This window comes from Bos indicus, chromosome 18 (assembly GCF_029378745.1).
Source record: "Bos indicus isolate NIAB-ARS_2022 breed Sahiwal x Tharparkar chromosome 18, NIAB-ARS_B.indTharparkar_mat_pri_1.0, whole genome shotgun sequence".
Classification (NCBI taxonomy): Eukaryota; Metazoa; Chordata; class Mammalia; order Artiodactyla; family Bovidae; genus Bos; species Bos indicus.
In genome coordinates, this window is record NC_091777.1 from 56627383 (window position 1) to 56641040 (window position 13658).

The window sequence follows — 13658 nt, forward strand, 5'->3', positions numbered from 1 at the left end:
GACCTGGATTCTGACCTGCCTTGTTTCCCTATTTTGTGACCTTTGTTCCTCTCCAAGACTCGGTGTCTTGGTCTCTAAAACGGGTGACTCACTAGGTCCCAGAGAAGAGAGGTAAAGTGTCAGCTGCCCCCTGCACAGTGCCTGGCCCTCAGGCCATGAGCACCTACGATGTGACTGGCTTGCACAGGTGGATAAACAGGCCTTAAGGAGGAATAACCCCTTGTTTGGGTCAGGGCTGGCCCAGTGACACTGAACACCAGATACACAGTGATGACCATGGCCAGAACCAGTTTATTGGTCGAGGTGAAGGGCTTGGGCTCAGGCCTCCCCAGCAACCTAGAAATCCATGTCTTCGGCCAGGTCCTGGAGGCAGGCCATGTACTGGTCTGGGGTGAGGGAGAGGGGGTCGCTGTTGGAAATGTGCAGGTCGACAGTGTTCTCCAGGGAGGAGGCACCCCCTTGCCGCGCTATGTCTACAAGAACCCTGAGACACATGGGGACAACCTGTGGGAGATGGGGGAGAAATTGTCAGGAGACAGCCAACACCATCCTCTACCCAGGATGGGGTTGAGTAGACTACAAATCCCAGTATCCCCCACTGTAACCCAGGATGAACCATTAGGCCCAGGCCTGCTGGGAGTTGTAGTTTTCCCCATATTCACGCCCAAGTTCAGTTTAGTTCAGTTCAGTCTGTCAGCCATGTCAGTATCTTTGCAACCCCATGGATTGCAGCACGCCAGGCTTCCCTGTCCATCACCAACTCCCGGAGCTTACTCAAACTCATGTCCATCAAGTTGGTAATGCCATCCAACCATCTCATCCTCTGTCGTCCCCTTCTCCCGCAACCAAGGGAGGCCACAAAAACTAGGGCTAAGGCTGCTGAAGGGGTTCCTAGAAGCTAGGGCTCAGCAGCTGGTGCTCAGAAGGATTCTTGGAAACTGAAGTACCTCACACAGGCTGCTAGGACTTGTAGTCCACCAACTTCCACATGGTTGAGTGAACTCAAAATTGGCTCTGGGAGAAAGGCCATTGGAGGGACACCCAGAAGCCCCTGAGGAAGAACTGGCAGTTGCAGAGACTGCCAGAAGAACTATGGGAGTTGTAGTTTCTGGAAGCAGCCTCTCTTTTAAAATCCACCCCTCAGCTCCAGGAGCCTGGGGCTGGCAGTACCTTGACCATCACAAGCCTCTTGATCCATGGCTGGTCCTGGGGCCATGACTGCCCCACACAGAACCAGAGAGTATAGAGTGGTGAACGTCTGCTTCCTTCAATGAAGGTGATCAGATCTGGGGGCCAAGGAACAGAGAGTCAGGGATGGGAAGAAGACCTTCTACCTGCCCCTCTCCTCTGCCCCCAAACCTCATTAACATCCTTACCTTCTCTCCTGATCAAAAGCCCGGCATACCTCTGCCACCATGACTGGGGGCTGTTAATTTGGGGAAAGCCCCTCCACTTACGCACAAGCTTAAATGTTCCTCCTCCCTCCCTCTCATCAAGATGGGGCTGGAAGGTGAACCCCACCGCACCCTCCACCCCGCCCAGAGCCCCAGCCTTTGGATGGGGAAACAGGCCCAGGAGGGGCGTTCTCCTCCCCACGGATTCTCAGTGGTTCTGGAGTACCAGATCGCTGGTGGTAACTGCTCTTTAACCCCCCAAGCCCACACTGTCCACTATGTAGCCATTAGCTATGACTATTTAAGTTTTAATTGTATCTAATTAAAATCAAATAAAACTTAAAATTCACTTCCTCATTTTCACTGACCTCATCTAAATACTGAGCATCCACATGCAGCTAGTGGATACGAAGCTGGGCAGTGCAAATACAGTGCTATTTGCATCCCTGCACAAAGGTCTATTCGGATAGCAAGCCTCTAGAGGGTATCTTTCTCCTGCATCTGTCTTTCCACCACAATTGGTAATAACGATAACAACTCTGGCAGCTAATTCCCTGAGTGGCTTCTGTATGTTGGGCCTGAGCCCCCTGCCAGCTCCAGGCAGGTAAGGAGAGGGAGGAGACAGTCTGCAGATTTCACAGGTTCAGAGCAGTCCATCCTTCTCCCCAGGTTCAAGCACAAGCAGAGCCGCAGGGTCTGAATTCAATCTCCAACCTCCTGACCCCAGAGATTTTCACCACTGTTGCCTCCTGTTTCCACAGCAGAGTGAAGGGCCTGTATCACTCACCTGTTATGAAGGGCCCCAGGTTGAACACACCTCCTTCCCTGTCCTTCGGGACCTCGCCGTCAGGCTTGTGGCCACAGCTGGGGAGGAGCTCCTCGCCTATGGCCCAGTACACGTGGCAGTGCCCCAGCCTCTGGGCGCAGAGCCACTGCCCGGCCCGCCACAGGGCCAGCCCCCCGCCCAGGCAGCTCAGCACACGCTGCACGTAGTCTGTCACGCTCTTGTCTGTCAGGGACGTCGCAGGGTCCGGCAGTCGTATAGGCTGCCCAGGCAGCATCCTGTCCCCTGCTTCTGATCCCACCAGCCGCAGGCCTCCAGGGCAGAAGACAGTCTGCTGGAAGACTTGGCAGCCCCGGTAGAAGGCAGTCACCTCGAACTCCCAATCTGAGCAACAGCAGCCATAACGTGAAGGGGGAGAGAGCATGAGAGGGTGTGAGGGGGTTCTCGACCCGGGTCCTGGCCCCTCCTGCCCCGCAGCTGGCACTCACCTTCCTCGTTTGCCAACAGCTGCTTCAGGGGGTTTTCAGAGAGTCCCGAGTTTGGGCAAAGAGCAGGGATGTCTGAGTCGGGACTCTGCAAGAACTGAGGGGGGTTCTCAGAGGCCATAGTCAGATTCGAGGGCCCTCCTGGGCTCAAGTCCATGTCACTCAGTAACTTCTCCAGAGTGTCTTCCTGGACAGGAAAAAATAAAGATCCAGGTGTTTCCATGGCCTTTTCTGGACATTTCTCACTAACCAAGCTTTGTGTTCAGCCATGTGGAGACCCAGAGAGGAGACAGACCTGAGCTTTGCCCTCAAGGGGCTTCCAGCCCAGGGGAGACACAGCCACCAGCACAGTAAAAGACAGACAGCCTGGGTGTATGCTGGGCACTACAATGGCCCGAGGGGAGCAGCTAATTCCAACCTGAGGAACTGGCTCTGCAAGCAAGACGTGGGCAGAGGGCCTTCCCTGGTGGTCCAGTGGCTAAGATTCCGTGCTCCCAATCCAGGCAGCCCGGGTCCCATCCCTAGTCAGGGAACTAGATCCCACATGCTGCAACTAAGCGTCTGCATGCCACAGCTAAGACCTGGTGCAGCCAGATAAATGCTTTGTTAAGAAGACCTGGGCAGAGAAGTCTCAGGAGAATTTCAGAGAGGACTTTCCCCGGCACAGACATCAGCAAGATCAAGGATAGTGAGGTTCTGAGCTCACAAGAGGCTGAGAGAACCCTGCACAAGGAGGAAAGCTGTCAAATCCTGGAAAGTGGATTGGGGCCTCGAATGGCTGGTGAAAGCTCTGAGGTTTCTCTTGATGATGGCGCTGGGAAGCCATGGGAGGGCTGTGAACAGGGAAGAGTCAGGGGCAGACCTGGGTCAGGTTGGGGACAGACTGCAGGGGAGAGAATGGAGCCTGGGGTGACGGTCCCGGGGGAAGAAGTTGACATCTGGACAAGCTGGTGAGAACACAGAAAGAAGATGGGGTAGAGGCTGAGGGCAGCATGGTTGGGGAGCCTTCTTACCTGGGTATCAGAGGTATTGTGTCTGCCATTGTCTTGAGAGGTATCTGGCTCAGGGATGTCCCTGACTCCTATGGAGAAAAGTGGGCAGTGTAGTAGCGGCCCTGGGGACACTCGAAATCCCATCCCTCTAAGGAAAGCCTCATTCCCAGCACACCTGAGTTCACAAACTCATAGATTTTGTGTGGGTCTTGGGAGTCCTTGCTGTGGTCCTCCGCTAAACGCAACACTTCCTTCCGGTTCAGGGCAGACCGGAAATTCCTCTTCCAGGTCGGCAGGTCGGGCTTATCCTTCCCAGGAGTATAGGCACCACTGGCTACAGCCCAGGCCTAGGGGACCAGTGGTTCCGAGATAGTGGGGAAGATGACTTAGACCTTGCTCCAGGGGTCCTAACCCTGTCTCCTCGTGCCCGAACACCGTCCTCTCCGCGGGCACGTTCTAACTTGTCAGGGTTTCATCCCCAAATTCTCAGATTCTCTGTGCCCCAAGTCCCACTACCTCCGCCCTTCGAAAACCTGTGCTTGCTAAGCCAGCCTTCCAGGTCCCTTTGAATGTCTGCCACCAACTTGTCCGAGGACACGCTCTGTAATAACCTCGGCCCCTCGCACTCTACTTCGGCTTACCACCACCGGTGTATCCCAGTTTGGTGGTAAGAAACCTTAGCTTCAGGGCCAAGTCTTGCCTCTAATATCCAAGACCGGCCCTCAGAAATCCTACAACCAAGATTCCCACCCCAGAGGCCTCTGAACCCCCTAGGATGCATTTCCTTCCTTTTCCGGTTCTATTCCCAGAACCAGGAGACTCCAATCCTGACTGCTCTCCCACACCAGTCTGCGGATCCTACCACCTTCTCCCTTTAGAGTTCTAACTCCACCCACTTCCACCAGCCAACAAAAATACCGGGCAGCTCCAGGTGCGCTAGCCCCGCCTTCTCGGCCCCGCCCGCTTTGGGACCGCCCCGCCCTGCCCCACTCGGGGACGGCCCCTCCCCGCCGGCACGCACCTGGAAGATGCCGAAATCCTCCTGCTGGGCATCCTGCCGCAAGCCGTGCTTCCAAGGGATGCGGAAACGCGTGCGGCTCTCGCCCAGCCAGGCCACGCCCTCCAACTCCCCTCGGTCCAGCTGAGATATCAGCCAGGGCAGTATCCGAGGCTTTTGGGTTCCCATGGTCTGGCCTGCGCGCAGATAATACTTCCTGGGCACAGGCGGCCTCCCAGGCCCGCCCAGTCGGAGAGTTCCGCACCCAGACCTCTGTCTCAAGGGCCACGTCGCAGGTCTCTAACATATTTTCCTGGGGTACAGACCTGCCATCCTCCACGGAGGCTCTCTAAATTCAGCGAGGACTCCCTCCCAAGCTCATTCTACACCCCTCCCCTCTTTCCCCCAGCTTCTGATGTGTAGATATATCTACTTCCGTCAATTCCGCCGGTGTAGACCTCTCTTCCATTGAATACCTCTCCCTCCCACCTACATAACCCCGTGCAGATACTCCCACCTTCAAGGTAGCGCCCTCCCCCTAGTTACTGCGGTGTAGATGCTACTGACCTGTAGACCTCCACCCCCGCACTTACCCCAGTGAAGAGACCCTTCCACAGTTCCCCCCGCCGCCATGATCCTTTCACCCATTTCCACCGTAGACCATCCACAGTCTCTCCCAAACAACCTCCCCCAGAGCATATCCTCATTTTCTAGAGTGGACTGCCTCCCATTCGCAGTGATCCTTCTCTCCCGAGATTCGCCAATATAGATGCCTCCTCTCCCCTCCTCCTTGCAACTCCGTTTGTTTTTGTTTGTTTGTTTGTTTTACAGCCGACCTGGGCGTCTGCTATTGCTTCACTTTTCCCCCTGCTTGTTTCACTTTCCCCAGATTACCCGCCTTCCCCACTGTCAATGCACACCCATCCTTTCTCCGCTTCCTCACTCCTGGACGCCACCAGGTCTTCAGTTTTTCCGTGTTACCTAAGTGTTGGGTCGGGGCGCGCAGGGTGCCAGGGCCCAGCCCTGTCTTTGGGGTCCCGTAGCTCTCGAACTCTCAGCTGCACACCCCCACTTCCCGTCAGTTGAGCTTTAGAGGTGGGGCTTCTTTTTCTCTCGATTTCTCGAAATAAAAAGGGCTTGATCGTCGTTTGGGTGACAGACTCCAGAACCAAAGAGGCGGCTCGGCGAGTCGTGACGTCCGTTCACCTCCCATCCCTTGCCCTTCTTAGGTTTTCCGGCCATTGGCATGCTGGGAAAGTCACAAGCAAATTAGGCGGGACCCAGCGCTCCGCCCCTCTGTGTTTGGGCCCTCACCAATCCGAACCAGTGCGCAGGCGCGGGAAAGTTGTCCTAAGAAAGGAAACTTAATACAAGTTCAGAGGAGGAGGAGGAGGTGGTGGCGGCGGCGGGGGCCCAGGATCAGGTGAGCGGGACGTCAGCGCGGGCTTGGAGAGGAGGAAAGAAGAGGGAGCCGGGATCCAGGAGCGGGCAACTCAGTCCTATTCCCCCGACATCCAAGCGTCTTCAGTCTCCCAAATTCTAGCGTGAGTCAGAGAGTAGAACTATACCTCCCAGCAGGCTGCGCGGCGAACCAGTAACGGACCGAGGGGAATGTTTGCTGCGAAGCCTGCTGGGATTGGTAGTTCTTGATCCTCTACGGATTTCAGTCTCTTTGCATCTTCCTTCAGAATCCAGAAGTCGGAGCCCTAGAGGCCCTTCTTCCTCGGGGATTCAGGGGTCTGAGGCCACAGCCCCAACCCTAACCCTTCTCTCTTAGACTCAGGAGTTCAAACCCCCAGCCCTCTTCTCCAAAAACTCAAGCGCTCAGGCCCCAGACCCCTCCTCCCTTAGACCCAAGAATCAGAATCCCCAGACGTCTCCTCTCTCAGGATCAAGGTGTCTTTGTCTTCATTCCTCTTCTCTCTCTAGAGACAAGCATCGGGGCTCCCAGACCCCGAAACTCCCATAAAATACCTGGGATCCCCTTCCCTCTTTGGGGATTCATTAGTCCTGGCTCCCTCCTCATTCCCGGACTAGGAATTTGGGCCCCAGCCTTCACTTCGCTCTGAACCCTAGAGCCCATCCTCCATTTCCTTCTCTCACAGGTGCCCCCATGGCGGGCTCGGAAGAGCTGGGGCTCCGGGAGGACACACTGAGGGTCCTAGCTGCCTTCCTTAGGCGGGGTGAGGCTGTGGGGTCTCCCATTCCGACCCCACCCAGGTAAGAGGGAGTTGCCCTCCTTCCTCAGGGTGCTGCATTTGGGATGGACCCCTCTCCAACTCTTGCTCCTGGACTCAGTCTGTCTCTTTCCCCGCCTCTTTATATCTCGCTCTACTCCTTGTCCTGGGGGTTGCAGGGAAGGGCTCTCAGGAGGACAAAGGGACTGCTTGCAAAGAGCTTCTGGGATCACTCTCTGAGGTCCCCTTCCCCAGGAGCCCTGCCCAGGAGGAGCCAACAGACTTCCTGAGCCGCCTTCGAAGATGTCTTCCCTGCTCCCTGAGGCGAGGAGCCGTTCCCCCTGAGTCCTCTCGGCCTTGCTCCCTGCCACTCCGGCCCTGCTATGGTTCAGAGCCTGGTAAGAGATTTCCTTCAATCATCCAAGAACTGGCAGGGTCAGCAGCTTTGATTCTTAAAGCATAGAGAGGATAAGGAACTAGTTTAAGATCACCCAGCTAAGGGAGTAGCTCTGAGGGGTCTCCAGCACCTACCTTCACCCCTGACACCCAGCTGGATTGCTATCTGTCAGTTCTGTGAGCTGCTTTAGGAGAGCTTTTGGTCCCTCTCTATTATCTCTCTCTTTCTACACGTGCTTCCTTGCCCCTAAACTTTTGTAGCCACCAGTACCCCCAGTACTGGATTTAGAAAAGGCAGAGGAACCAGAGATCAAATTGCTAACATCCATTGGATGATAGAAAAAGCAAGAGAATTCCAGAAAAAATCTACTTCACTGACTATGCTAAAACCTTTGACTGTGTGAATCACAACAAACTGGAAAATTCTTAAAGAGATGGGAATACCAGACCACCTTACCTGCCTCCTGAGAAATCTGTATGCAGGTCAAGAAGCAACAGTTAGAACCAGACATGGAACAACAAACTGGTTCCAAATTGGGAAGGGATTATGTCAAGGCTGTATATTGTCACCCTGCTTATTTAACTTATATGCAGAGTACCTCATGTGAAATGCCAGGCTGGATGAAACTGGAATCAAGATTTCCAGGAGAAATATCAGTAAGGTCAAAAGTGCAGATGACACCACCCTTATGGCAGAAAGTGAAGAGGAGGAGCTAAAGAGCCTCTCAGCGAAAGTGAAAGAGAAGACTGAAAAAGCTGACTTAAAACTCAACATTCAAAAAACTAAGATCATGGCAAATAGATGGGGAAACAATAGAAACAGTGCAGACTTTATTTTTCTGGGCTCCAAAATCACTGCAGATAGTGACTGCAGCCATGAAATAAAAAGACGCTTGCTTCTTGGAAGAAATGTTGTGACCAATCTAGGCCACATATTAAAAAGCAGAGACATTACGTTGCCAACAAAGGTCCATCTAGTCAAAACTATGGTTTTTCCAGTAGTCATGTATGGATGTGAGAGTTGGACCATAAAGAAAGCTGAGCACTGAAGAATTGATGTTTTTGAACTGTGGTGTTGGAGAAGACTCTTGAGAAGAGTCCCTTGAATTGCAAGGAGGTCAAACCAGTCAATCCTAAAGAAATCAGTCCTGAATTTTCCTTGGAAGGACTGATGATGAAGCTAAAGCTTCAATACTTTGGTCACCTGAGGCAAAGAGCTGATTCATTAGAAAAGACCCTGATGCTGTCAAAGACTGAAGGCGGGAGGAGAAGGGGATGACAGAAGATGAGATGGTTGGATGGCATCACTGACTCTATGGACATGAATTTGAGCAAGCTCCAGGAGTTGGTGATGGACAGGGAGGCCTAGTGTGCTGCAGTCCATGGTATCGCAAAGAGTTGAACATGACTGACTGACTGGACTGAACTGAACTGTACCCCCAATAGGGAGGCAGGAGACCTGATTTTCAGTCACAGTTGCCTGGCCGTTTCGGTTACATGAACCCTTTTCTCCAGTAGCAAAGTAGGAATGAAGAGGGGTGGGAATTGGACTTGATCAAGAGTGATAGGTAGGTTTTTTCTCACACATGAGCCTGGATAGACTAGTAATGGCTACTGCAGGGGCTTTGTTGAAGAGGATTTCACAGCTGGGGAGAAGAGTTCTGTGATGAGTTGCCTGAAAAGGACAAGGGGTAGAATGGGATGCTAAGGGTCATTAACCTGGGGTGTGCCGTATGTCTGCCTTCCTTAGATGGGATCATCTTCAAGGTCCAAACACTCTTAAGTCCAGCTTGGGGAAGAGTACAAGGGGTTTTTTAGTCAGGTTTGCTCATTGGTCTTCAGTTTACCCCACTCTGAAGTAGAAATCCTTGCTACCTGGCAAGATGATTGGGAGGAGAGAATACCCAAGTTCCCGATGTTGGGTCCAAAGTTCCTAAAGACCCATCGCTGGCTCTTTTCATTCCAGGCCCTGCTACCCCAGATTTCTATGCCCTGGTGGCCCAGCGGCTGGAACAGCTGGTGCAAGAGCAACTGAGATCCCCACCTAGTCCAGGTGAGGTGCAGAGGGGTGCTGGAGAAGGATGCATGTAGAAGGGTCACCAGGGTTCTGCCCCCAGCCAAATTCTCTTCTGCCTCCAGAATTACAGGGTCCCGCACCCACAGAGAAGGAAGCCCTGCTGCGAAAACTGGTCGCCTTGCTGGAAGAGGAGGCAGAAGTCATCAACCAGAAGGTGATGGGTGGTCTGTTCCCCCTTTAGCTAGGATAGGAATTGCAGCATGGTTCCACACTGGGACCTGAAGCTGAATCTGCATTCTCACTGGATGGTCGGACAGGGAACGGTGGTACAAGGCTTCAGTGAAAGAGTGAGTAGAAGGGTAAGCCAGGGCAATACCTTAAATTACTGCCTTTCATTGATCGCTAGAGGGGGGTGGCTTATAGGCAAAGATTGTGGCCACCAGAAACACATTCTAGGAAAGAAATTGGGACCAGGTGAGGAAGTAAGGGACTGTATGGTGATGGGAAAGGGTGGGAGGTGTGGTTTGAAGCTGCTGATGCTGTTTAGTTGCTAAGTCGTGTCTGAGTCTTTGCAACCCAATGTACTGTAACCCAAAGGCAGCTATCTAAAATCTGAAGACCTGATTGACTATATAGGGCTATGACTTAGAATGTAGGAGAAATGGACTGCCAGAGGGAGTGTGGCTTGTGGCTCTGTCCTGGAATCTAGTTGGCTCAGGAGCTTGGGCAAAGTGTACAGTCTTATTCATTGTACGGTAGAAGGCAAGGTTGTTGTAGACACTGGCTTGGCCTCTGGGTCTCTGGGAAGCCCACAGAAGTGTCGCTATAATATTAGCAAGCTAGAAGGCAATGGCACCCCACTCCAGTACTCTTGCTTGGAAAATCCCATGGACGGAGGAGCCTGTTAGGCTGCAATCCATGGGGTCGCTAAGAGTCGGACACGACTGAGCGACTTCACTTTCACTTTTCACTTTCATGCATTGGAGAAGGAAATGGCAACCCACTCCAGTGTTCTTGCCTGGAGAATCCCAGGGACGGGGGAGCCTGGTGGGCTGCCGTCTATAGGGTCGCACAGAGTCGGACACGACTGAAGTGACAGCATAGCATAGAAAGTTTAGGGCTTGGCCCTGATTGGCTGTTGGGGCCTTGGCAGGGGCGTGGCTTGGCTTCGCCGGTTCTTGGCCATCTTTCTGGGAGTAGCTTGGCTGAGATCTTATAGTCTAGTTTGTGATTGGCTGATGTGCTGGATAGGGGCGTGGCCTAGAGCGTCAGTTACACCTAGAACTCGCTTGAAGCCACGCCTCCGAGCTTCCTATTGGCTAGCTACGAGGGTGTGACTGAGGCTTACCTTAGCTCTTCCTCTCCCTGTCCCACAGCTGGCTTCAGACCCAGCCTTACAGCGCAAACTGGCGCGCCTCTCTGCCAGTTCCTTCAGCCGCCTAGTGGAACTCTTCTCTAGCCGAGAGGTCAGCCCTCGCCCAAGCCAAGCATTACCGTGCCCTGGGCCTCCGCCACCTTCCCCGGAACCCCTGGCCCGCCTGGCCCTGGCTATGGAGCTGAGCCGGCGCGTGGCTGGGCTGGGGGGCACCTTGGCCGGACTCAGTGTAGAGCATGTGCACAGCTTCGCGCCCTGGATCCAGGCCCATGGGGGCTGGGTGAGCCGCCACAGCCTCTCTGGGCTTCTCTTTACCTAATTGTCATTGTATGTGTGTGTATTGGCGGGGAAGGACGGGGGTGGAGTCTTAACCTTCCTTTCAGACATCACGGGTGTTCTCCCGCTTCCACCGTTCGTCCGTTCTGTGTTTGTTGAGCACCTACTGTACACCAGGCACTGCCGTGATAACTGCAGATGCCCTGCCCAGCTTTAACCACTCTGGTATACACAAAAAGTTATGTCAGAAACAAATTCCCTCATCTGTAAAGGCAGGAGAACTCCAATACCTACCTCAAAGGGTTATTGTGAGGATTAAAATGGGATCATCCTTGTAGGTACTTGGTCTTTGTGGGATGACTGTCTGTGCAGCACTGCCTGCGGGAATGCCTTTTCCCCAATATCCCCCTTCCTTGCTTCTTCTGCCCATCTGCTCAGGTATCACCCCCAGTGAGGCCTTCCCTGGTCTTCATTTAAAGTCGCAGTCACCCCCACACCCTCCCACCTTACCATGCTTGCTCACTGCTTTAAATCCAGCGCTGGGCTCAGAGCTGGATGGGGCTCCTGTGTACGGACTAAATGACCTTTGGCTGCTGTCCCCGTCCCCTTGAACATCAATTTCTGGCTGCTTAATGGACACCATCTCATTTACCGGCCTCATCACTGCCAGGCTGTCATTGTTTCACAGACTGGCAGAAACTGGCTAGGTGTGTTTGAGGAGCAGAGAGGCAGCCAGTAGGGCTGGAGCAGGGTGGGTGAGGGGGAGAGGATGGGAGATGAAAGCAGGAGAGGCGGCCAGATCGTGCAAGTCTTTAGGCCTTGCGATCATGCTTAAGAACTTGCACACAGAGTGAGCCCGGAGTTGTAGGAGGGCTCTTTGTAGAGGGATGCAAGCTGACTTGGGTGGTCACGGGCGCCCTCTGGCGGCCATATGGGGACTAATGTAGGGGGCAAGGGCGGAAGTGGGGAGCCCCAGAAAGATACCAGCGCTGGTCCAGGGAGGAGATGAGGGTGTATCAGACCAGGGTCGGGGCAGTGGAGAATTCCGGATTTAATTTGGAAATAGACCTGACAGATTTTGCTCACGGAGTGAATGGGGAGACCAAATGGGAGACAGGAGTCGCGGATGATGCCGAAGATGCCGACCTGAGCAGCTACAGAGCTACATCTGATGTCCCCTGAGACCAGGAAGAGCAGAGTAGAGGGGAAGGTGGGGGGCAGGTTTGGGGAGGAGTTAGAGGTGATCGGAGGTGGTTCAGTTAAGGGAGAGAGAACCTTCAGACCTCAATGCAAGATGATGATGGAACAGTGGATATTAGGGTCCAGAGCTCAATGCAGAAGCTGGATTAGTCGTAAGAACATTTTATTCTTTAAGGAATAACAGGCAAGCTTGGCCAGGTGCTCAGGCAAGGCCTTTAGTGGAATGATCCCATCTATACCCCTCAACCACCTTATAGGATTCGATTATTATCCTGGTTTTATGGAGGCTGAGGCAAAGTCCTTTATTCAGGGTGGGGAATTGGAATTAGGACTTTAACGCAAAGTCAGGGCTCTGTATTGTTAAAGCCCCAGGACTCTGTTCCCCTTCTTTCAGTCTCTCTACCCCAGCTGTGGGGCTTTGCCTCTCCCACCCACCCCCCAGGACCGTTTCCACCCACCCCAGGTCTCTGATCCTTTCTTGGGGTCTCCATCCCTCACCTCTCATCCCTGTCTGCCTCTCTCTGGGTCTCTGTCCCCTCCTCCTCTCTGGTTCCTTGCCTTCCCGGTCTCTGCTCTCACTGGGCCAGCATGGACACTGCTGTGAGTGGAGGTGGACACTGCTGTGAGTGGAGGACGCCTCTCCGCTCACGGGGATCCGCCACTTTTCCCTTCCAGGAGGGCATCTTGGCAGTTTCACCTGTGGACTTGAACTTACCCTTGGACTGAGCTCTCCCTCAGAAGTTGCTGCAAGATCAGACCTCATGTCCCTGCACCCTCTTTCCAAGCCTTCCTATTCTACTCAGGGCTGTGGGGTGGTGCCTGCCCTGTTTTTTTGCCAAAAAAAAAAAACTGTTTAAAATGTTTTCACATTAAAAAGTTTTTCAAGTATTTTATTATGTGTTCTTTCTCTCAAAAACTAAAGGACTAAGTAGAGGAGATTTGGTTCAGGGAGCTCTCTAGTTTATAAATTGGGGAAAGAACCAATATTTTCATTCCTTCTGGAAATATTCATTTGGGGCACCTACAAACTCCTGCCACCTGAACAGCTATCTCCAGAACAAAGCTATGCTCTTCCTTCACGGGGCATCCAGAACACCATCCGCTTCTCATTTTTCTCTTCACACCGCTCCTTCTGAGCCTTTTTTGCTGGTTTCTCCTCATCTACCAGTCTACCAGAGGTTGTCACCCTCTTAGGGCTATCACTGCCTTCACTGAATTATGTCTGTAAATGCCTAAAATGAAAAGTACAGGATTACAAAGGAAGCCAAGTACAGTCAAGCCTCGGTATTCAGATTCCGGATTTTCGAATTCGCCTACTCTTGAACATTTGTCTGTAGTCCCCAAACGAATACTCACGTACCTTTGCACTCACTGGTAGGCGTGCACGTGCTCAGGGCAGCTAACGATGGGACTGACCCAGTGGGCACCCTTCAGCTCAGGTCGGCGAGGCAGCGCTGCCTTCTCGTTGCAGCTCTCACACTGTGTACACACATCCTTTCCACAGTCTATTCAGTGCCACATTTTTCACGTCTCTGTGCTACTTGTGGTGATTTCGCTGTCCCAAA

At 53.2% G+C, this 13658-nt stretch overlaps 2 protein-coding genes across 9 annotated transcripts; one reads left to right on the plus strand and one right to left on the minus strand.

Moving 5' to 3' along the window:
- Positions 1-271: 271 nt before the first annotated feature.
- IRF3 (interferon regulatory factor 3) lies at positions 272-5789 on the minus strand. Of its 3 annotated transcripts, XM_019978809.2 has the most exons (8): positions 5634-5789; positions 4677-4849; positions 3831-4002; positions 3677-3744; positions 2667-2850; positions 2182-2562; positions 1171-1286; positions 272-504 (listed from the first exon to the last, which is right to left on the minus strand). In XM_019978809.2, exons 2-8 carry the CDS (start codon positions 4839-4841, stop codon positions 337-339), a joined length of 1254 nt encoding a protein of 417 aa, XP_019834368.1. In that variant the 5' UTR covers positions 4842-4849; positions 5634-5789; the 3' UTR covers positions 272-336. The 3 variants fall into 3 exon arrangements, with proteins under 3 accessions (XP_019834368.1, XP_070627594.1, XP_070627595.1); XM_070771493.1 differs by lacking the exon at positions 5634-5789 and having other exon boundaries at positions 4677-5250; XM_070771494.1 differs by lacking the exons at positions 3831-4002; positions 5634-5789 and having other exon boundaries at positions 4677-5250.
- Positions 5790-5960: 171 nt separating this feature from the next.
- On the plus strand, positions 5961-12981 carry BCL2L12 (BCL2 like 12). 6 transcript variants are annotated; one of them, XM_019978812.2, is made up of 7 exons: positions 5961-6075; positions 6758-6872; positions 7085-7227; positions 9192-9278; positions 9365-9456; positions 10619-10897; positions 12769-12981. In XM_019978812.2, exons 2-7 carry the CDS (start codon positions 6766-6768, stop codon positions 12817-12819), a joined length of 759 nt encoding a protein of 252 aa, XP_019834371.2. In that variant the 5' UTR covers positions 5961-6075; positions 6758-6765; the 3' UTR covers positions 12820-12981. The 6 variants fall into 6 exon arrangements, 4 of the variants coding, with proteins under 4 accessions (XP_019834371.2, XP_070627598.1, XP_019834373.2 ...); XM_019978814.2 differs by lacking the exon at positions 5961-6075 and adding an exon at positions 6176-6196; XM_019978813.2 differs by lacking the exon at positions 5961-6075 and adding an exon at positions 6338-6548.
- Positions 12982-13658: the final 677 nt, after the last annotated feature.

Bases quoted from the DNA above. Each gene is read 5' to 3' on its own strand.
- IRF3 (XM_019978809.2), bottom strand. From the start codon at position 4,841: ATGGGAACCCAAAAGCCTCGGATACTGCCCTGGCTGATATCTCAGCTG. The intron at 3,745-3,830 runs GTGTGCTGGGAA...TTTTCTCCATAG, and splicing joins CTATGAGTTTGTGAACTCAG to GAGTCAGGGACATCCCTGAG. The intron at 1,287-2,181 runs GTGAGTGATACA...CTTGGCCCCCAG, and splicing joins CCTGGGGCCCTTCATAACAG to ATCTGATCACCTTCATTGAA.
- BCL2L12 (XM_019978812.2), top strand. From the start codon at position 6,766: ATGGCGGGCTCGGAAGAGCTGGGGCTCCGGGAGGACACACTGAGGGTC. The intron at 6,873-7,084 runs GTAAGAGGGAGT...CCCCTTCCCCAG, and splicing joins CCCATTCCGACCCCACCCAG to GAGCCCTGCCCAGGAGGAGC. The intron at 7,228-9,191 runs GTAAGAGATTTC...TTTTCATTCCAG, and splicing joins CTGCTATGGTTCAGAGCCTG to GCCCTGCTACCCCAGATTTC.